The 24,251-nt window shown below is 35.0% G+C and overlaps 1 protein-coding gene across 1 annotated transcript in view; it reads right to left on the reverse strand.

The window, feature by feature from the left end:
• The window catches only part of LOC149801439 (insulin-like peptide receptor), a 184,381-nt gene that overhangs the window by 17,476 nt on the left and 142,654 nt on the right, over positions 1–24,251 (reverse strand). Inside the window, exons 13-22 of the mRNA XM_089955571.1 lie at positions 23,596–23,941; positions 21,819–21,906; positions 19,841–19,992; positions 16,289–16,457; positions 14,450–14,552; positions 11,137–11,198; positions 10,658–10,797; positions 9,169–9,233; positions 5,925–6,054; positions 3,152–3,311 (exon numbers count right to left, since the gene is read on the reverse strand). Of these exons, the coding sequence (XP_089811697.1) occupies positions 3,152–3,311; positions 5,925–6,054; positions 9,169–9,233; positions 10,658–10,797; positions 11,137–11,198; positions 14,450–14,552; positions 16,289–16,457; positions 19,841–19,992; positions 21,819–21,906; positions 23,596–23,941 (1,415 nt within the window). The remainder of the gene's footprint in view (positions 1–3,151; positions 3,312–5,924; positions 6,055–9,168; positions 9,234–10,657; positions 10,798–11,136; positions 11,199–14,449; positions 14,553–16,288; positions 16,458–19,840; positions 19,993–21,818; positions 21,907–23,595; positions 23,942–24,251) is intronic.

Raw genomic sequence — 24,251 nt, forward strand, 5'->3', positions numbered from 1 at the left:
AAACAATATGGTGGCTGTTAATAGTTGCAGTCTCACAGCTGTCCCGTGCCCAGTTGGCACTGATTACTGTATATGTGTATGGAATAGTCCAAATTAGAATAAAGTTTGTTAGAGCTTTGTGTGGAGGAATAAATAGCAATACGGAGAGTTTTCCTAATTTGAGAATTAATTTTCTGCAGGAATATACCACATGCTGATATGAAAGTGCTCTGACACTATCGCGTGTTGATATATAAATGCTGTAACATGGCCATCCCATTCAGCAACAACTTAAAAATTCCACTAAATTGAGCTTAAACTATATAGTAGCTAAGTTTATCAATGAGTCTGTCATGTGCAGAGCCTTTTCTGATATTGGGTGATACATTGTATCATCAGGAGTGAGAATTGTACTAGCTTGAAAGGGACCAATCATTCATTTTACGGGGTGGGGTGGGGTGGGGTGTCAAGTGTCAACTCCAACGTATTCTTCCTTGCCTATCATTTAAAAAAAATAAAAATCACAAAATTTCTATCGCATTATAAAGTTCATTTTGCTCTGCTTCTCTATCTCTCTCTTTCTCTCTCAACAATCAAGCTTAAAAAGAAATGGACAAGAGAGAGATAGATTCACTTCTTAATTTAACCCACTCTTATGACAGCAATGTGAAATGTATGTGACTTTGGAATCTAAAAATCAAGACCTACATCCAATATCTGAACTTTCGACCCAGCAGAAATCTTTTTTTTTTTTCATCGTCAGTTTTGTTTTGTTTTAACAAGGACAGTTTCTGAGGCAGGCCAATGAACATAAAAAAGCTTGATCACTCCCCCTCCCCTCAAATGTTTGACAACATTGAAGTTAAGATGTGTTAAGACTGTTGCTGAGAAATTTAATTTCAAATATTTTTGGCAATCTGCAATTATTAATTATCATTGAAAACCTCACAACTCTTGCTCTATAATTTATAATCATTGAGAAACATTTATGTTAATTTTCGGTAATAATGACTTATAGGCCTCTCAAATATACAGCTCCACTCTAAAGAATACCTGATAACCAATATCACTATCATGCATATGTGCTGGACACAAGAGCTCCCCAGTGTTTTAAGCTCCATCTCAGTGTGTTCCTACTGTTGTTTATTTCTGCCTCACTGGCAGTAAAGTTCAAAGAGCTAACTCTGTAGCACACTGGCATTTTTTGGCTGTTTCATTACCATATATAATTGAAAACTGGTACACTACTCTTGTGTCATGAGAAGACCCAAACTAATGGCTGTGATAATATTGCTCTATCTGATGATACTGAATGTAAAAGAATTAAATATGTCTATTTGGTAGGCCAGTGACAGTTGTGGAAATGAATAATTTATTTAGAAAAAGAGGGTCTGAAAGTACTCAAAACATACAATAAAAACAAATACAGTATGAGAAAGCGCTCTGGCACAACCCATACAAGTTACACCCAAAAATTCTTAAGGAAAACAAACAAAAAAATATACAACATGAGAAAGCACACAGGCACAACCCATACAAGCTACCCCAAAAATAACTGAAGAAAACAAACCAAAACTTGAAAACTGTAAGGACTAGCATTCACCTTGGACAAATACACTAAGCCTATGGGTACAACTACAGTTAGGAAGGTGGGCCAAACTCTAATGGTCTGAAAAGATCAAAAGAGGGACACCCCACCCCCCAAAAATTGCTGAACATTATAAGATGTATTAAAAATGAGAATTTAAAACAACTCGAGTTTCAAAGCAAGTTATTCAGAAACTATATTTGCTGTCATATATTAAAGAATGGATTAATTATAAAAGCTATTAAAGAAATCAAATTCTGTCTGCATGTTAATAAATAGTAAAGGAAAGTTATGATGTACATAAGATTTAGTAATGATGCTGGCAAAAAGAAAAGTTTATGTAGTATGAGTCTAGAAATAACCCTAAAAGTCGTTAATTCCATGTGTGAAATCTCTTTTAACTATTATTTTATTTTGAAAGAAAAATTTATATTTGTTTCATTTACATGATGTGCTGAAATAATATAGTCCACTGCAGTCGATAACAAACCTGCAGATGGATTTTGTGTCAGTTATTACATTTGTCAGATGTATACATAGATACCTGTATTAATCAAATTTATTCTTGCAACCAACAGTAATTGCTTATAGAGATGTTTACATAAAAATCCTTAAGACATCTGCCTTTCAACAATTTTCAAATGAGATAACTAGTTTCCCGTTAGTTTGACTTCACTGCATATACAGCATTCTCTTCACCCTAAAACATGACAAATATAATTGTTCTACATTATGATAATTATTATTTTACCATCATAATTTAAACAACTTGATAACATTGAGTTCTTTGAAAAATGATTGCTGTATTTAATTGGATAAAAGATTCTGCCAACAATATTATTTTAACAGTCTTTTAAACCTTTCAAACAATAACATTACTTTTTGGTTGCTATGGCAACTAAACTAAATTTATAATTATTTATCATTTTCAGTATGGTTAGTATTGGTACCTTATCAATGAACTATATAAGTGAATGGAATTATGTTTTATGTGTAGAAAATTTGTGAATAATAACTACATAAATACTGCATCATCTAAATATTTTACCATACTGAAAAGTAGAGACATGTTTGAAAGTAAAGTTGTAATTATCTAGCAAAGGCCTAAAAGTAATGAACTGAGGATATGTAATATGTAGAAACAAATTGTCCATGTACACATTCAGAATGACTAAATTTGATGGAAAAGTATACACTATATTTGATTTCTTTTGGTCAAAAATTACTTTTCCACCCATTTTCTCTATTTGGTTGCTATGGTAACCATGAACACATATCAGTCTCACCAACATTTTTAGTGCTTGCAATCTGCACGCATATATGCACCACTTTGTACAATTTCACAGCAATCTGATTATAAATACGTTTTGTAGTTGTTATATGGATTTGGCCCAGAAAGTCTGTATTCTTCTAAAACAATTCAGCATACACAGAGAGGGCAGTTAAAAACAAATCAGCACTGGTTTCAAGGTCATCATAAAAAAAAAAAAACCAGTGTCATTTCAGTGTGACTTATTTTGAAACTGTAATGGTCTCCATGTCTGACAATGAAGTTCTAGAAACAACAGTGACACCAAACCTTACCTCCAATTTTTACAGTGAGGTCCTCTGCTACCATACAATTTCTGGCAGCCAAATCTCTGTGCACATACTTCTTGTCTGCTAGGTAAGCCATTCCATCAGCAATTTGGCCTGCCATCAGTAAAATCATCTTCAGAGTGGGAGGTGGTCGACCTTCATTATCCTGGGAAGTTGAAAAAAAAATCGCATAAAAAGTCAAGCTAAAGCAAAGATCTTGTAAAAAGCTATGCCAGGTCGAGAATAAATTTATTTGGAAGTATTTATTTTTCTGCCTCTATTTCTAGACACCAAGGTATTATGTTTTAAACTTAAGTGTCTTCAAAATAACTTTCAATTACTGACTGGATGTAGAATCAACCTGATGCACTCTCCTGCATGTAGGCTGCAGAAGTCATGGTATGGTGGTTCATTTGTTTGTGCCCCGAATTGTGCCTAAAAGGGTACAGAGTCTGGGTTCAAAACCACATGATCAGCCTGGGTTCAAAACCCTACCACACCATCAGACTGGGTTCTAACCCTACCACATCATTTGGCTACCAAAATGCACCCTTGGAAAAGGCACTTTGCTCCATTTGCTATATATATTCTACTCATGTTGCTCAGCCACAAACAGCAATAAATACTTTAGAGCTATCAAATCTAAAAATTACTATGTAATATAAAGGTTATTTTATAAGGCCTAAAATTGAGTGATTTTGCCTGAGAAGAGCAGATTCAAGCTTGGCAAGTTTATATTACACCAAACACACGGAAGTGGTGATTGTTGTTTTAAAGAGGACAACCAATAATATTTCTACCACAAGCAAAAATTGTCCTCCTAGTATGCTCTCAATTTCTTGTGGCTCACAATCTACTCGAGATCATAAAACCAGTAAGTGATTAATTTTGCCGCTTATATTTCATAAATAATATATTACTGGTACTGAAAGAAAAAATTTCAACAACATAATCCATAGTTACATCGATTCAGAGTACAAGATGAAACCCTGACTTCGATGTCAAACAGTACTGACTTGATGGCTGGAAATAGGATAGTTTAATAATGTTACAATAATTCAACCTGATGGCTAGGACAGCTCCAGGAATAATCTTTGCCTTCTTTATTGTGAGACTGACTGGCTACTATTTGTCTACAACTGAGGCTTGTGGTTTGGGAAGTCCTTAATATTTTCCAAGGCAGTGGATAGGTCACTTGAACTCTTCCATTATATTATCAATTAAAAAGATAATTTTGTTTTATGTTGGTTTTAACAGCACTTTTAACTCACTGGTGACTATATCATGCCAAAGGAAAAAGACGCTAACTGCCTTTCCTAACAACATAAAGTCAGCTGATCCAGCCTGACATGGGTGGGCATCAAACCCAAGACCTAAGTCTAATGTTTTACTGACTGAGCTATGGTGGCTACTAAATGAGATGATAAATTCTACTTAATGATAATATTATATTCAATTAAGATAACATTAGCAATAATGAGTCCCCCCGCCCCCAAAAAGGATACTTTTTGGTTCAGTTTTTGGTGGGTTTAATGCCATATTTCAGCACATGTTAGCCTATACATGGCAGTAAGTATATTTGGTGAAAGAAGAACCTGGACCACTGACCCAAGGGAAGCTGTGTGTGTGTGTGTGATTTGGATTTTTAATGTAGCTTTAACAATTTTTCAGTCATATCGCTACAATGTTTGCAGTGTGGTAGTTTATAGTGATAGTGTAGCATGATGTCCCAAACAGTCATATTATTCTGACACCAGGCCGATCAGTCTGAACACTAACCTCTTAATGCTGAGCGCCAAGCGAGGTAGCTGTTAGTACCATTTTTGTAAGTCTTTGGTATGACTCAGCTGGGGATCGAACCCACGACCTCCTGCATCCAAGGTGGATGCTCTAATCACTAGGCCACTGGAGCGGTTCCATGGGAAGCTACTGGCAAGCATTCTCACATACTAAGTTTGGCTGGGTCAAGATCTGAACTCGTGCAGACAGAGGTGAAATATGTGACTGATTTGCAAAGGCAAGTGCCTTTGACCATTCTGTCACCCAGCATCCATTCTGAATAAGGAAAAATCTTTTCTTGATGATTCTACTAAGGGTGAGATAAACTGAGCAAATACCAACCTGACCTACTTTAAAAAAGGTGGTGGCAGTAGAAAATATGTAAAAACTGTCACAGGGCCCAAAATCAAACAACAAGTGCTTCTTCATAGGATGTTCTTGGATAATAAAATTAACTAGTATGATGTTATACGCCACATTTCAACACTAACATATTAACAAAGAGGCTCCGGTGGCATAGTGGTTAGAGCGTTTGCCTTGGATTCAAGAGGACTTCATGCCAGGATGCTGTCAGTTCTGTCCAAATCTGAGATGTCTTCATGCCAGGATGCTGTCAGTTCTGTCTAAATCTGAAAGGTCTTCATGCCAGGTTGCTGTCAGTTCTGTCCAAATCTGAAAGGTCTTCAAGCCAGGATGCTGTCAGTTCTGTCCAAATCTCTTCAGTGATTTTTAGTAATGGTGGTCATATCTGATTGCGGGTTGGCATTGTTGCAATAAAACTGAAAGGCCCTAAGGACAGGATGCACTGTCCTGATTTTGGTTGAAATTTGTTATGTGAATACCGAGACGGTAAAATTACAACTGTTGATAGATGACACAAAAACAAATAATAAACAATGGGTAAAATAATAAACTCACATGGCCTTATGACCAGGTGAACTAAAAATCTGAAATAGACTGAAGGATGTCATTTGATTTTAATGATCTTAAAATGGCGTACCTCTTCATCTGGTCGATGCATCCGCAGGTAATTCTTCAAATCTTTGGCCATTAGTTCCATCAGTACCAATGCTGGCTGACTTTTGGACACTACTCCAATTAGCCGCACAACATGGTGGCACTCAAATGCCCTTAAAAAAAACAAACAACAATGTAATCAATGCTTATATAACTCTCCCCTAAAAAACTTTTAAGACTCCAGCAGCCACTGTAAACATTATCATGCATAAAATTCAAAATACAGTGATCTCGATTTTTCTATGATATCAAAGAAGTGCCGTACAATGAGTATACACAAGCTTGAGAATATTTGGGTTCTTTTTTTCATTTTTCTTTCTCTAATATTTTCTGAAGTTATTATTATTGTCCACTCTCAGAAACATGATTTTATTGGGCAGAAGTCACATGCTTTGTGTACCCTTGGAATGACAGCTCTTATAAATAAATGTATACATGTATCAAGTTCAATGGAACTTCAGCACAATAGTGGCTATATAGTAATGGTACAAAGCTCAACTATAAATATATCATGGTAAAAGTTGGAAAAACTTCAGTTAGATAAAACCTTATAAATATGAAAATCTAGTCCAACAAGAGAAAAGATAAAAGGCAAAAATGGAAACATTCTTTTAAGACATATAAAACAGATATGTTTATTTACCCACCCCAAATGGCCTAAAATAATAAGACCAATTTTCTTTGACATAAACCCCCCATCTTTTCAAAGCTCAAGAGCTTGAGGTATTATATAAAAAATATGTTCTAAAACAAGTTCAAATCATAAAATCTGTCTCAATGGGTCAAAATCAAAATACTCATTAAGAATGTGTTCCATTGCTGACAACAAAGTGTGTATGGTTTCAAGTTCAGCAAATCTCTATGAGCATGGTACACACTTTATGTCTGTGATTTGTTCTGTATGAGGGCTGCCTCTCTCCAAATAATGGCCCATGTTTTAAAGCTTGTAGAGTATTCATTCCAAATATTTTGATAATGTTTATACAACATGCTAATTTATATACAAGTTAAAGTCACTATGCAGGTGACAGCTTTTTATCTGCCCTTTAATTACCCTTTCTACCAATGTGACTAGGCTGCCAATACATACAGAATACATTTTCCAGATTTCTGTACCAAATGCAGTCCACTGATTTAATTCATATAACTATTCACATATATAATATACAGTTAACCTAGTGTGGTATCCTTTCAAAATATACAATTTAAAGTCATTAATATGGAAAGTTTGCCACTGAATCCATATCTTACTTCCAAATGCACTGGCATAAAAGACTTTCTCTTTTGGCAAGGATGTATATGAAGCAGGTCATGGTGACTTTCTTGTCGTGTGGTATGATGCAAAAAGTCATCATTTTTGTTGATTCTAGATGGAAATGAGCATTAGAAATCAACTTAAAATAACTAAGATCAGTGAAGCACAAAATATCGGTTACAGTGACCTACTTTTGTGATAATGGTCCAGTACTTGTTAATATGAATCCTCTCACAAATTTTATGATTTCAGGTGTAACAGAAGGTATATGGGGTGCCCAAGTTAAGCACAAGAACTGAACAATGAATTTGCATGCAGGTATAAAGCTGGTCCATATCCTGGAGGGTACATGCTAGAAACTGTGGTCTAGAACTTAGGAAGAAAGAATGGATCTGATGCACTGAGGCTGTACATGTTTAATGTGTTCCAATGCCAATGCTGGAGGCAGTAAAAATCTCTCTTCTACTTGGTTGAAGTAAGCTAAACACAAGCACACCAATAATCTTGTAAGATAACAAAACAGAAAAACTTGTCCATAATGATTAATAAAAATCTGACAGCATTCATAATTTTCTACACAATCTTTGGACATATTTCCTATATTTCTATATTTTATAATGATCGTTTCAGAATCCTCTTTCATCTTTCCTTATTAAACAAATTTAAAATAAAGTATCAAATCATGACCAGCATTATTAATTTGCAAATTGACCAAAAGCATGTTCTTTTTCTTCCAAATCCAAGAAATACCTACAAAATCAACAAAGAAAAGTTTTATGTAGCAGAAATTAAGAAAAGGCATATAATGCTAAAATATTCATGTAGCTCACATTTGCAGCTATGCTGTTTAAAAAGACAACAGAAAAGTATGAGCTTTTCTTTAAACATGTCATTAAGTCTGCATTATATGCTTTTCACATAAAAGTGAATGTCACAAGGAGGAAGGCCTTATCTGGAAAAGGCCTCATCTGGAAACAGAAAAAGGCATCATCTGGAAACAAAAAAGGCCTCTTCTGGAAACAGAAAAAGGCCTCATCTGGAAACAAAAAAAGCCTCACCTGGAAACAGAAAGAAGGCAGTAAAGAGTACCATGAATGGTGCTTTCTGCCTAATCATTCTCTATGGAGGAACTCAAAGGCAGAGTTGACTCTGAAGATTTTTGACCGACATATCTCAATGACCTTGACATTATTTGGTCATGGTATGCTGAAAGCATTATTTTTCTCAGACTTACCAAGACCATGACCATTAGACAATAAAATCTTGATGTTTCTTTCTTATCCTAAAAGCCAATCTAAGTGCTGGCCAATTAACCTACACTACAACCAAGGTTAAAACACAAAATGCATTTTTTCTCTTCAGTCACAATAACCTCAAAGTTTGACATTTTGGTTCCAAAATCAATGGGCAGCTTACTTCACTTAATGTAAGACCTTCACAAACTTTGGTGAAGGTACATGATCAACAACCAAGTTTTTTTTGTACAAAGTTTTTTTCCTTTTTCAGTTATGATAACCTTCACTTTTTCATCCAAAATTCAACAGGATCACTCCAAGTGCAAGCCATCCACAAAGTTCTGTTCAATTCAGATATGTGGAATTAATGGTAAAGTACAGAAACCATTTTTCTTCTTTTGTGATCCCGACCTTGGTCCTTTCTATCTTCAAATCTATAAGCTTCTTCTTTACCTTTAGTGCAAGCCAAGCATCAAGTTTGGTCTTACTTTGTCATGGAGAACCAATATCATTGTGCATAAACCATTTTAAATTAACAGGTTTCTTCCCACTAAAAGAGCAAAACATCCACAAAGTTTGGTCAAGCAAGATGATGACATAAAACCAAAGACACTGTCTGAAAACAAAAACAGTAACAAGTGAGCTATGAACAGACTGGCAGACGACATTATATATGCTCAGTCTTTCTATACAAACTCATGAAAAACAGCAAAGAAATACGGGATTCTGGCACTTACTTCATGATAGAGGCCTCTTTCAGAAACATCAGTCTTTCATAATCTGTGGCATTCTCATTCACAGTCTGAAAATATCAGAGTTTGATGGGATGGGATATGTGCACTACATTTCCATGTATAAGGTTCATTTATGGTAGAATCCTGAACAGCAAAAAAATAATATAGCAATACAATGATCTAATCCATCAAACAATTACGCATGTGCATTTTATAAACAAAACCGCTTGAAATTCACATGCTGAATTTATAAATAATTAACGTTAAAAAAAGTTTATGAAACCATGCCACAATATCTGCATGTCACAACATACATTTGTATTTAATTTCATATGAAATTAGATGACCAACTGTTCTTTAAGATGAATTGTAATTTTTATTTCCAAACCACAAAATGTAAATAACTTAAAATTACATTTTTATCCCTTCCTCATTATGCCTTTGCTGTTCACTGTGTCATGACACCATGATTTGACATTACACATATTAAATAAAAATAAAGATTTAAAAACATAGCATATCTGACTGCATATGATAAATAAAAAAGTTCTGTGCACTTGAAGATATCACTGAGCAGCAATGTTAAATAAAACCTATCCCATAGGTGAAAATTTTGAGGGGAGAACAGCCTCCACTCTCCATTTTGGAACAAGAGTACTATGAATACATGATAGGCCTTCTCCGTGTTTAGCAGTTGTCTATGTAGACAACTAAAATGTGTGCAGAAAAGACCTTTTTTTCTCTCTTTGGGTCAGGGTGATTTTTACCTTTTGAACCAAACATAAACAGACTTCTTTCTCCCACCATGTGCAATCCATCATCAAAGTCTGAGATGTCATGCAGCGCTAAGACTGTTGTGCAGAAACCAATTTTACTCTACAAGTCTCACCAATCTTGATCTTTAATTTTTTGACTCTAAAATAAATGTCTGCCTTGCCCCAACTGCAAGTCATCCATTAAGTTTGGTTATGGTAGAATGAACTTAAATTTTGAGAAGACATTTTTCTTTTTTTATAATGACCTTCACCTATGCCATTTTCCATCTAAAATTGATTAAGTTCTTCCTTATCTCAGCCAGCCACAACATTTGTGGTGAAATCAAGATATGCAAAAACCATTCTTCTTCCAGTGATCTTGACCTTTTAGATTTTGAGACTGAAATCAGTAAGGTTCTTCCTTACCCCAATTGCAAGCAATTTATAAATTTTGGTAACTGTAGATAGTGGACAACTTGAGTTACCGTGCAGGAACAAAATTGATAACAGACAAGCACACATATGGACGGGGAGACAACATCATCATGTAAGACCGTTTGATGGGTGAATAAAAAGGGTAAAATTGTTCTAAATAAATTGGGGAGATTTCAAAAAGAAATAAAGACAGGACTTGTAAAAATTATTTGCAACTCTGGTTGATTTCTCAGACTGATTTCATCTAGCAAAATTAGTGTGAATCCTGCAATAAATGCATCCAACAATGGTGTTATGTTTACCTTTACAGCAATTCTGATCTTCTCCTGGCCATTTAGGTCACAGATAACCCCTTCATAGACCATGCCAAATGATCCTTGCCCAAGTTCACGGAGAAGCTTGACTTTGTCTCTGTCCACCTCCCAGTCATCAGGAACATACACTGAAATAACCACAAAAACCACTGTTAACATTTGCTGCCAACCCCCAACTCCGAAATAAAAACCCAGCATGTATTTTGTTGTCAGAAGCCCCAGCATATGGAATGAAACAATTTAATGTCACATGTAGACAGGCATCATGATAATCAATCAGTAATATGATACATACAGATATATACACTGATACATTTCTTAAATTTACAAGTGGGGTTGCTGCCATATTAAAAATCACACACACACACACACACACACACACACACACACAAAAATCTAAATAATTATAAAGCTTTATCTATATAAAATTAAAAATCGTTAAAACTATAATAGATATCATTACTCACCATCATAGCCAGGGTAGTAATTTGCATTTGTAGAGATGTAGGTATCGGGTACCCTCTTCAACCTGAAAAGTGGGTAATGAACATTACAACAGTGTACTGCTGCTACTGACATTCTTATTGTAAATATGACTCAAGTTAATGTTATGTATTTAGACCCCAGGACAGTTTTCACTTACTTCAAGTAAAAAATGGAGGCTAAATGTTAAGGACAGTATTCACTTATTGATAGTACGAGGTGCTTAGCTGAAGTCACAATAGCAGTTGGTCTTTGCCTGTTCAGTTTGTATCTGCATATTAAGGAAGAATTATCTACATCACGTAGATACATTCTGCTCCAGTTCCTTCTGAACTGACATAAAACTTTCCCTCAATAACTTGTGAACAATGGGGTCCAAAAACATAGACCGCACTGTAAGTAAGAGTGCAAGTTAATGAGGGACCTGCAAAAAATCTGCTAGACATCGAGGAAAACCTTTTTTAAAAAACTAGCTACATTTTGTTTTTGCGTCAATCGTCAATATCAAAACTCAATTTTTGTATTGTTCAATTAGTAAAATACTGATGCCGTGATTTCATCACAAGTAACAGTGAAACTTCTTATCATCCTTAGGATATCTCTAATTGCCAATTAAGGAATTCCCTAAAACTCATTTCCCCTACAATGAATGGTCTGCATCTGTGAAACAAAGTTCTATTTTACAAAGTATTCATTTTGCTTGGTTGCCTTGCTATCTTTGATCACAGTTATGATTGATTAAATTATTTAAGGTAGTTTAATTATATTACATATACAACAGCATTTATAGCAGTGTTTGATTGATCAAATGAAACGAGTTCACCCGAAATACGATCAGGGTCTCTAGATTGCATGATTTCTGACTTTTCTTTTATTCCACCCCATTTATTTGATTAAAAAAAACACCAATTAATGTGATAATACAAAGGAGAACTGCTTTTAATTCAGTGCAACAATACAAGAAATACTTCCGTTAGATATCAGAACACAGTCAGCACTTTATTAGGTTCTCAAAGAAACACTCCTGGATATAGAAGTTACGGTAGATTGACACATTTTATGTTTAAATACAAAATGACATATTGCATTAAAAGTAACTAAAAGATAGAACTAAAACACGTTTCACTTCATAAAAAATTAATTTGTACTTACTCTTCACAGATCAAAATTTCCTTGAATATCTTTAATTAAGGTGTACAATAAATTTTATTTGGAAAGGAAATGTTAACATATTATATGACTTCTTATAAAAAGTTGGTAACATAATGCTGATTAAAATTTCCATGTCCTGTCCACCGTTTTCAACGATAAAACGAGAGATAAATCAAAGTTTCAGTTACCAATTTTGATAGCAATTTTCTTCAAGTACAACAATTAGGGATCAATTTTTGGGGTATTTTCTCGTAAATTTTTTTCATAGATCCTTGCCTTACCCACGTTATAAGTGGATTAGCGAGTTATCGAGAAAGTGGGGTAGTTGAAATTATTGTCTTTGTGTGCATAACATTAAAATGATCTTATGTGATTCTTCTTCACAAATATATGTTACTTTTGTTTATCTCGAAGGTGAGAAGTGGCATGATTGTCATTACAGATTTGATCTTGACCATCTAACACCCACAACTAATTTCAATGCTTACTCAAGGCACCTAATTTCACTTTTTTTGTCCTCTGCCTTGGTCCGGCTTTCCATTTCCTTGGGATGAAAGCTGAATTAATCCATGTGACTCCAGCTGGAAAGCTGGAGGTGCAGCATTCAAAAAACTACCATTCACAAATCTTGAGTTAAACTTGCTATATTTACAACAAAAAGACCAGGGCATGCATGTCCAATACTCGCATGACAAATGTGTATGAAAAACAAAAACGAAAACACACTGTAGATTTTTTAAAAAAGTTACCAAAAAAGTTACCACTTTGCCCAATTTCTCCATTAATGTGGGATCAAGAAACTTTGTCTAAAATGTCAGGTATTAAAATCAAAATTCCCAGCACAAACATAAAAGTCATTCCCAATATGATACTTATGACATCTTCCAAATAAATTACATTTTTCCAAGACAGTTTTCCATGCTCAAGTTTCCTGCAAAGGTATCTCTTAAATCCCTACACTGAACATACTCGATTATGAGTCCAACTGCAAAATGCACAGACCCAGATCTGCTGTCACATTATGCGATGGCAGATTTGGGTCTGTGCAGTTTGTTAAGATTAAATTGTTGCAGTAAAATTGGGATAACTGGCTCGTCCATGTTTGATTTGGATCCAGGTTTCATATTAGATTTAACCAAGTTAGTCAGGGAACCAGACATTTTTTCATACAAAGCATCTTCATGATCAAACTGATGATTATAGAAATTTTTAAAATTGGCATCCAACAAGCAATATATGTTGAAGATAAAAACATAAAAATAAACCTTTTGAAAAAGTATTAATAATCAGTACAGAAGAAAAAAGGAATATTCAGATTCTTGTATATAAAAGCAGGAAGGGACACAATTATGTTTATTGGACATCACATGCCAATTTGAGTGTTTCTCATTGTGGAAGACACAACTGCCATTGTATAAAATCCAAAAAACGTTCCAAGAACTGTGCCAAGCTAAGAGATGGCAAGAAGCCATTGAGCTGCAGAGGGTCTGGAACTGAAGTTTGTGCAAATGTACTAGAGGTAAATAAGGTCTACATGTATTTTATTAACTTTTCAGTTGAACATGATTACGGTTACTTTATCAGTTTCGAATACTGAACATTTTAAATCACGTTTTCCAACTTTACAACGAAAGTACATGATATTTTGTTACACATGCCTGAAAACAGAAGAAAAAAAATCAATGCCTTCCTGAGACGGTCTTATTAGGGTTGTCAGGGTATTGAGTGTATATGGTAACCACATGAACCGATAGAATATAATTATTATCTTGTAAATGTCCTACTAGCACTAAGACTGGTATACAATCATTAATTTTTAGAGTTATACCATTGTGCTTTGCAGTTACCAGTGATTTTTAAGGTTATCCTATAATCATAAGTTTCACCATATTTTATGTATGGAAAGAAAGAAAAAAATATTTACTAGAATTTTCCATCTGAAAGCAAAGTTTGATATTAAATTTTAATGTTATAAAAATAAAATCAGAGGACAACATCCGTGTCTAGCACTCCAACAGAGATTTATTACTCAAGATTTCATACATGCATTAATACCAAGGAGGATAGGGAGGAGAAGTGAGGGGAGAAGGAAAAACTGCACTGAAGTGAAACTTGCTACATTAATTCCTTATCTGGTGAACTTACTGTATTCTAAAATACCACCATGAAGCTGCAATGATTAGCACGACGATTACAACCAGGACAGGTACAATAATAGCAATGATCGTCAAGTAGGAAACGCCTGCTTCTGTGGAACAAAAAAAAAAGAGAAAAGAAATAACATTCATTTTTATTGGCAAATTTCAAAACAGGCTGAAACACAAATCTTAAAACAAAGCATTTACTTGTAAACATGAATCTCTTTTCCTGCATGGATACATTTGGAGAAGTGAATAATATATTAACTGTAATGGAGGATTGATACCAAGGCAAAGGGAGCTAACTTCCTTGTTCAGAGTTATGCCATGATTCATCAACATAGTATTTTTCAGTACAAGGCTGAAACAAAGTTAGTCTAGATGTTAACATGGTTAAAGATACAGAGGCTGTAACAAAACAGCTGAAAATACCAAGATTAATTGAGCATAACAAATCAGAGCATAGTGACCTAGTAATGGTATTAATGAGTTACACTCCTTGAGACGCATCTAGAAACTATTATAAGACTTCTGGTGAAAATACCATGTCGATATTACCATCCATTCAGGAGAATTAGCTACAAAGATTTTGAATATATTTATTGTGATAGCCATAACAGATGTCAAATCAGCCTCATTCTCATTCAGGATCAACTAGATATCATACTTAGACTTCTGGTAAAGACCCCATGTTGATATGATTTTTCATTTCGAAACAGTAGCAACAACATAATTTTCAAGATAGCTGCCATAGTGACCAAGCAGGACATTAGACTGGTACCATTTTCATTCAGAACTAAGCAGGTATCATAAGAAGTCTTTTAATAAAATTCCCATGCTGATATGGTCATTCATTCGGAAATAGTAATAACAAGATTTTCAAGATGGCTGCTGTGGTGGCCATACTGAATGTCCAAGCAACACAATTTTCAATTAGGAACAACCAGACCTTGGCATGTATATGTCTGTAGACTTTCATGGCAATCCTTCAAGTAGTTTAGGAAAGGGGCAACTTGCGGTAATGGACAAATATTGAACAACAGACAAGAATGAGAAGGTCATCCCATAAGTTGATCTAGTCTATGAAAAGTAGAACTGAAAAAAAAAGTCAAGATCACTGAACAAGCGAAAAGAATTATATCTGCCATTTTGGACATGCCCCAAGGAATATTACAGTGCTACTAATGTATTTTTTTAAAAACTATCCAATTACGATGATGTACCACTAGAGATACTGGTCAAACTGTCACTTCTTGTGAATCAGTCTTCCACGAAGACAAGAGGTTGACACTTTTCACTATGGTCAATAATTGACTTGACCACGAGATCCAGTCACATGCCCGAAAACACAACCAAGTTATCTTTAGATACTATTTCAGCACCCAAACCAAATGAAGCAAGACAAAGCAAATTTAGACTTCTTAGAAATACTAACCTTATCCAGGATGCTATCAATTAGCCATAAAAATATATGACATTTTAGAAATTAATTTTTGCACCAACTGCGTATCATTACACCACAAACAATCCATGACTAAAAATTCTGTACCAAGCTTTCAGAAAAATGTGTACCTTATGCAAACACACTCTAAACGCAGCACTGTACACGTAATTAAAATGGCAAATTCTAAAGTGCAGCGGAGATTTATCCCATTATTGACAAACAGGACTGAACATGTTCCAACTTAGAGTTACATCATGAATAACTGACTTTAAACTGCATTCCTCAAATAAAGAATATTTCAGCATTTAATATGAGTTTATAAAATAAATTTCTGGACTGACACCATAATTACAAAGACCGAAAATTATTAAGATACAATTCAAACCATGATGATAAACATACCTTCTGGGGGAAGATAAAAGAACATTGGCTCTGTCCATGAACCATTTCCTGCCAATGATGTGGCTCGAATCCTGTAGGTGTAGTTGAAGCCAAGTTCCAGTTTATCCAAAGTATGCCCTCCATGTATTCGATACGTCTTGTGTGGGATACAGATTATGTTTGGCTTTATCTGATAAAAAAATATTACTTTCATTACTGTAGGATTCATGGCTTTAAGAAGATGTCATCATTCACTATACTGCCCGTCGGTATACAAATACTCCTCTAATAATACAGGTAAAACCATGGATTCCAATAATTTTGTTCAATTTTCTCATATCATTACTATTAACTTCACTTGCATCAGTTTCTGGCACATGAGACATGATTATTGTCATTTCAATCATTAAATACTCTACTTGTGTGTTTTAATGCACAAAGAGTTGCAGAAAACATTAGGATCATCCCTTAGCCCTGGGAACATCCCTCAGCTCTGGGAACATTACTCAGCCCTGGGCACATCCCTCAGCCTTGGGAATAATGATACAGCCTTTAGGAAAATTTGTGAGCCTAGAGGGAAATCTTTCAGCCTTGGTAACATCCCTCAGCTTGGGGAAATCCCTCACCATTTGGAAAATCCCTCAGACTTGGGGAAATCCCTCATCATTTGGGAAATCCCTCAGACTTGGGGACATCATTAACCCTTGGGAAGCTCATAACATGTCACTATCATGGCTGTCATGAACAACATTATACCCAGATGCACTGTTCATCCAACTTTGTAAAAAATATCTAAATGATCAAAAGCACAGTTTCTAAGTATTCCATAAACTGTCAATATTCACATGATTTTCTCTCTTGTATATGATTATACTGTATAAACTTGAAAGTTTAATTCAACTGCAAACAACATAGACCCTGATCTGCTGCCATATAAAGCACTGACCTATCAGGGTCTGTTTTGATGTAGTGATTATTCCTAATTAATTGCAAAGTGTTATGTATTTAGGCCCTTACAAAAGAAAAATGAAAACAGTAAAGACAAAAAAGCTTTGTAAAATTTAACAAATAATTCATTTCCCTAGAAAAACAATGTAAAAATGAGAAAAAGAACTTACGGTTTTACTAATCAAATCCAAAAATAATCCAAGAATTAAAAAATGGAAGTCCTAGTAATAAAAAGTCCCAATGAAACTGAGCTCGAATCCAGATGAAATCCAAAATGAAAGGTGATGATGTACGCTGTGGTCAGAGTAGTAATGATGTGCCAACAGTTCTTTGATGAATCACAGAAAATAATATTCCATTTTTTTTAAAATTCTGTCTAAATTTCAACAAATGTCTCTGTCCAAGAATTAATTTAGAGCACTAGTATTTCCAGGGAAAGCAAACTTGTAATCCAAATAAATTGAAGAAAACAAAATTAGCCCAAAACTGGTCACAACATAAAACACTTTAACTTCTCAAGTGTTAAGGCAAGAATAACTATTCTTTCTCAAAACATCATTAATAAATCTAAATATAATGCAAAACAGTTTCCTGGATGGAGGTCATGAGTTCATCCATCTGGGAAAACCAAAAGTTCGTAACAATAAACACGTTATTTGTCACATACTCCAAGTATGGTCTAGATTCCACTTTATGAATCTTACTCTGAGAAAGAATTTTTTAAAAAGTTGTTTACTACTACTCTTACTAGTTCTGAATCAAGGTCAGGAACTAGATCAGCATTAGATACTTAGTTTCTATTATTAGTTGTTTACTTTGAAAACTAAATAAATCAGAACTGAACTCTATTCCAGTAAATAAAGTTACATTACACAATAGCATGGAATGGAATAAAAAATAATAAAAAAACTAACAAACGATTAAATTAAATCAAATATAAATTCATTCAAATATACTTAACCAAAGACCAAGATCTGCCAGTGCATTATGCAACAGATCTTGGAATATATAGTTTGCATTTGGGCTAAGCAGGCAAGCAATGATACAAAGCAACAAGTCTTTTAATCTCTGAGGCTGAATAATTTCAATATTCAAACAATCAATTCTAAAAAAAACCCCACCAAAATATCAATTATAAGTGCAACTGCAAACAACATAGACCCCAATCCATGCATGGTCAATTTCCACCAGGGCACAGACTGGATTAGTAATTTTTAAAGCCACACCATAGGATATAAATTAACGGCTAAAACAAGGTAATGGATAACATCTGGCCTGCAGGCTGTATATTGCTCACACTTGCTTTAATGTCATTACCTAATATGCTGGCACATCAGGGTCTCTATCACTTGCTTTACTGACTGCTCCTAAGAAACTGCATAAACCTAGATCTGTTACGGCATTATGTGACAGCAGATCTATGTGCTTGTCTTGGTTTACAGCTACCAATGACTTGCATGACTGTTGCATTCCCATGAGAGTTCTTGTAACTTGAAATTGCATAACTCAAAAATTTGGTTTCACTGCCTTTAAGTTTAGTAATTCATCTTTAAAACCATTGATTTTCGCAACTTACAAATCATATATTTCTGTTTTTTTAGACAAATAATACCATTATTGTTTATTCTTCACTAATAAAATTCATATGAAATCATGTTATGCAAGTTAGGGAATATTAATATATACAGTACGTTAACAAAAATGACAAACTGTTCAAGTCAAAACTAGAAATAATCAGCTTCCTGCAAAACATGTTTGACATAAAATTTGCAATTTTAAACTATTATTAATTTAAATTTTGTATTAAAAAGATGTAAGCAAAGTCTGAGGCTCAATGTATACTTCCTTACAAAAAACACATTTGCTTACCTACTTTAAAAAAAGCCTTTTCATGGATCAATATAGATATTTTATGAACTACACACTGGTGCTTTCTTACTATATGTAACTGGCACAAAAATAAATTAATATATTTACATTAGTCTCTCTCCCATCTTTTCTAAAATACATTTCTGACTTTACTGATGGTAATTATTAAGAGCTTAGTTATCAACTTAAACATGGCAGCCTCAGTAGCTCGGATGGAAGAGCACTGAATGTGTAATCCAAGGGTCAACATTCTGATACCTGCCGAGGTCGGATATTCTTGGGAAAGGCACATTACTCCCATTTCCTCCACATGATGTAGCCAATATTGTTAAAAGTTGTGTTAAAACTGACATTATTGTCAGCTACATTGATAATATTTTTAATGTTGGCTCTGCTGTAATCAATCTCACAGGTGAGAAATATGGAATGTGATATAATGGCTCACACCACTGAATCTAGATTTTTTCCACTCGACCTATGTATTTGCTTACAAGTCAAGGTCTAATGGCAAACTGTGCAAACGCAGATCTGCTGTTGCATAATGCACATGCATATTTGGGTCAATGTAATTTGTTGAGAGTAATCAGTAACACAAAACAACATAGACCCTGATCTGCCTGGGCATTATGAGATGGTAATCAAGGTATATATTTGCAGTTGGACTCGACTTATAGGTGAGTGCAATGGTATGAACTGCATTCCTTATTTTTGTATATTATAAAACAGCTGTCATAGTCAACTATATCTATAGCTTACATTTTTAATATTGGCTCTGCTGTACTCAATCTCATATGTCAGGATTAAACCATTGGGATGTGGTGGGTCAGACCAGTGAATCTTGACTTCTCCCGTTTGATTTGTGGATACAGTGTGGTTTACGGTGCTCATGTTGATATTATCAGCCGTTTCTGAAATAAAATGTTGAAATTGTTCAACATCAGAAAACAATGACATGATCATATTGCTCAAAGTCATGATCAAATGCTCATAATGATTAAAACTAATCATTTGTTGGGGTATTAACTTTATGATAAGAAACAAAAATAGCTCCACTTTATTCTTCTAAAAAGTGGGGATATCAACCACAAGGTGTGATATAGAAGTAGCTCAAGGTTATTCTTCTAAAGAGTGGGGGTATCAACCAGAAGGTGTGATATGGAAGTAGCTCCATGTTCTTCTTCTACAAAGTGGGGGTATCAACCACAAGGTGAGATATGGAAGTGGCTCGAGGTTATTCTTCTGAACAGTGTGGCATCAACCAAATGGTGAGATATGGAAGTGGCTCTAGGATATTCTTCTGAACAGTGTGGTATCAACCAAATGGTGAGATACGGAAGTAGCTCTAGGTTATTCTTCTGAACAGTGGGGTATCAACCAAATGGTGAGATATGGAAGTGGCTCTAGGTTATTCTTCTGAACAGTGGGGTATCAACCAAATGGTGAGATACGGAAGTAGCTCTAGGTTATTCTTCTGAACAGTGGGGTATCAACCAAATGGTGAGATATGGATGTGGCTCTAGGTTATTCTTCTGAACAGTGCGGTATCAACCAAATGGTGAGATATGGAAGTAGCTCTAGGTTATTCTTCTGAACAGTGGGGTATCAACCAAATGGTGAGATATGGAAGTGGCTCTAGGTTATTCTTCTGAACAGTGGGGTATCAACCAAATGGTGAGACATGGATGTGGCTCTAGGTTATTCTTCTGAACAATGGGGTATCAACCACATGGTGAGACATGGAAGTGGCTCTAGGTTATTCTTCTGAACAATGGGGTATCAACCACATGGTGAGACATGGAAGTGGCTCTAGGTTATTCTTCTGAACAGTGGGGTATCAACCAAATGGTGAGATATGGATGTGGCTCTAGGTTATTCTTCTGAACAATGGGGTGAGATATGGAAGTGGCTCTAGGTTATTCTTCTGAACAGTGGGGTATCAACCACATGGTGAGATATGGATGTGGCTCCAGGTTATTCTTCTGAAGCCGGGGGAGGGTATTAAGCACAGGCAGATTTGCCAATCCTAACAAGACCTTCTAAGGCCGTCAAATTTTTTTTGTATAATGGACCATTTTTCAATAAGGTATAAAAAAAATTGTACACTGCTACTGCTGAGCAGTACAACAAAAACATAAAAAAATACTTCCGAGTCCTCAGCAGTTGTGGTTAAACATTCTCCAAATTTCAAACATTTCAATGTATCACTCAAAATTTTTCTACAACAGATTGGCTTGTGAAAATTATAATGGTGTATACAGGCCTAGAATTCAACAGATTTCTTTGCGGCCAGAAGGTCTAGTAGATTAAGAAGTTTCTGATGACTGTCAATAATAACTTCACCAGTAATATGACAAATGAAATTTTAGTAAGTATTAATCTTACAGGAATTTTACTACCCACAGGCAACTGGACTATCACTAATGTTTCCTTAAACACTACCATACAGTGAATTAATGTTTTTTTCTCTCAGTTTTTAAGCGTCAGAAGACACAATGAAAAAAAAAAGATAAAACTCTTAATCAGGTTTCAACTAAATTGGTCAATAGATTAACCTGCCAACACCAATTAAATACAAATAAAATGTCTTTAAATCTCCACACCAATACTTTTTTAATCCTAAAACAGCCATCATATTGCTGCTGCTTTCTCTGCCAGTATAGCCAAAATTAAACTGCCACACCCCATGTGAGATATACAGAATACAAACTGCTATGACTGTTGGCAGGTTACCTACCATTTGGCAGAGTCCTTCCTGTAATGATAGCTCTATTGCTGCAAAGCTTGTACTTGTTGATTTGGTCACGCTCCTGACACGCAATCACCTGCAAAATGCAAACACGACTCAAGACTAAATATAATGTATTGATGGAAAGTTCTCACAGCAGTTTAATGCATTCAAAGATCATTCAAGATCACAAACAAATTACAGAGAAACAGAATGTCAAATTGAGTATAGTTTCATGACACCATGATCAATTTATATACCTCTTACAACAGTACCCTCTGGTCTGGCCTTTTGAATTTATATACTACTTATGACAGTACCCTCTGGTCCGGCTTTTTGAATTTATATACTACTTATGAAAGTACTGTCTGGTCCAGCACTTTCAATTCATATACTACTTATGAAAGTACCCTCTGGTCCAGCACTTTCAATTCATATCCTTCTTAAGTCAGTACTTGTCCAGCTTTTTGAATTTATATACTACTTACGATAGTACCCTCTGGTCTGGCACTTGTAATTTATATACTACTTACGACAGTACCCTCTGGTCTGGCACTTGTAATTTATATACTACTTACGACAGTACTCTCTGGTCTGGCACTTGTAATTTATATACTACTTACGACAGTACCCTCTGGTCTGGCACTTGTAATTTATATACTACTTACGACAGTACTCTCTGGTCTGGCACTTGTAATTTATATACTACTTATGACAGTACCCTCTGGTCTGGCACTTGTAATTTATATACTACTTACGACAGTACCCTCTGGTCTGGCACTTGTAATTTATATACTACTTACGACAGTACCCTCTGGTCCAGCACTTTCCATTCATATAATACTTAATGACAGCACCCTATGGTGAAGCACTTTTAATTTATATACCACTTGTGCAACACTTTGTTTCCAATGCAGCATAAAAAATATAATAGAAAATTAAATGGAAAATAAGGAGAAGAAAAAAAACTACGCAACCTGCTAGACACATGTACCAAGTTTGGCTGGAATAACCTGAATGGCATAATGATTATTTGGAAATGCAAAACATTTACAGATAGATGGAGAGAAATATAATTTTCTTCCAATTTTGCTTTAACAGCCCTGTAATTGACATACGGTACATGCAGTTTTCAATGTTTACACTATCAATGGCTGGACAATACAAGTCTTTCAAGGAAACTTGTTGGATTAACTTCACCTACAATTCCTATAATTGTTCCTTATTGTGTAGTCCCATCAATTATCCTGTACTTGTCAGTGAAACAAGAAAACACTCATCTATATCCCTGCACTGACCCCCCCCCAAAGTTCTTTTTCTTATACAAAAGTCACCTTGAGATTACTAGTGAGAAATATATATCTACAGTGTCATATGGATATAAAGAAATGTTGTGAAGCTTCGCTCAAGAAACAAGTGTGACTGATGGACCATTTGAGAGTCTAATGGAAGAAAACAAAAAAAGCAGGATTCCCTCTCCCCCATATTATACATTGGGAGGATAACATTTTTAGAATATATATATACGACGACCTTTCTGAATCAGCAATATTCTCACCATGCTGTCAATTTTAGCATCAAGACAAGATGATGAGTAATGTTACAATCTGAAATATAATTTAAAACTTTTCAGTCACTTTTTAAAATTATTCTCATTTTCTTCAACCTATAAAACTTTGAAAGCATATTCACATAATCTTAAATCTTGCCCCCACCCCCACCCCCACTTCAAAGGCCATGGAACTCATGCTCATATATAACATTCAACAATATCTGAGTGATCTACCTCGATACTGTAGTCTTCGAAGTGACTCAGATTCAGAAGGTATATCTCTCTCTCTCCGTATACCACTGCTTTAAGATATGGATTCTCTTTTGGTTGTGGAGTTGTGCCATTATTGGGAGATGGTGTTGACTCTGGGAGGGAAGATGATGAGCCTGTCGTGGGATGGTTAGTGCTGCTATATGTCCTATTGAAGGGGTTTTCAACTGTTAGGCTGGTGTTGACAACCTCTGTTGGTTGTATTGTAAAATTGCTTGTGTTAACTTGAGAACTTCCCAAAAGTTCCAGGTTCTTTCTGAATCTCAGCTGGGCTTTTGTTGGTTGCATTGTTGTTGCTGGATATTCCAAACTGAAATAGATTATGTATATATGTATAGGTTTTAATGGCATGTCAGCACAATACTGGCTAGATGGTGCTAATCAGAAGTTCTAAAATTCTAAAAATGTAAAGATAACCAAAATTTCACCCAAAACTTTAGGAAGATATTGCATTCAAAATAATCATAAAACATGTACAACTATTAGGGAAAGAATGAAACAGTAAAGATGAATTTGTACATATTAGACAGTAAGCAGTGGATACTGATTTCCTGTGTATAATATGCATTTAACTGCCAAAAAAGTGTATACCTTATATGCCCTCATTTGATGTGCTGGCA

This window comes from Sinohyriopsis cumingii, chromosome 4 (genome assembly GCF_028554795.1).
Source record: "Sinohyriopsis cumingii isolate HCF-2022 chromosome 4, ASM2855479v2, whole genome shotgun sequence".
In the NCBI taxonomy this organism is placed as follows: Eukaryota; Metazoa; Mollusca; class Bivalvia; order Unionida; family Unionidae; genus Sinohyriopsis; species Sinohyriopsis cumingii.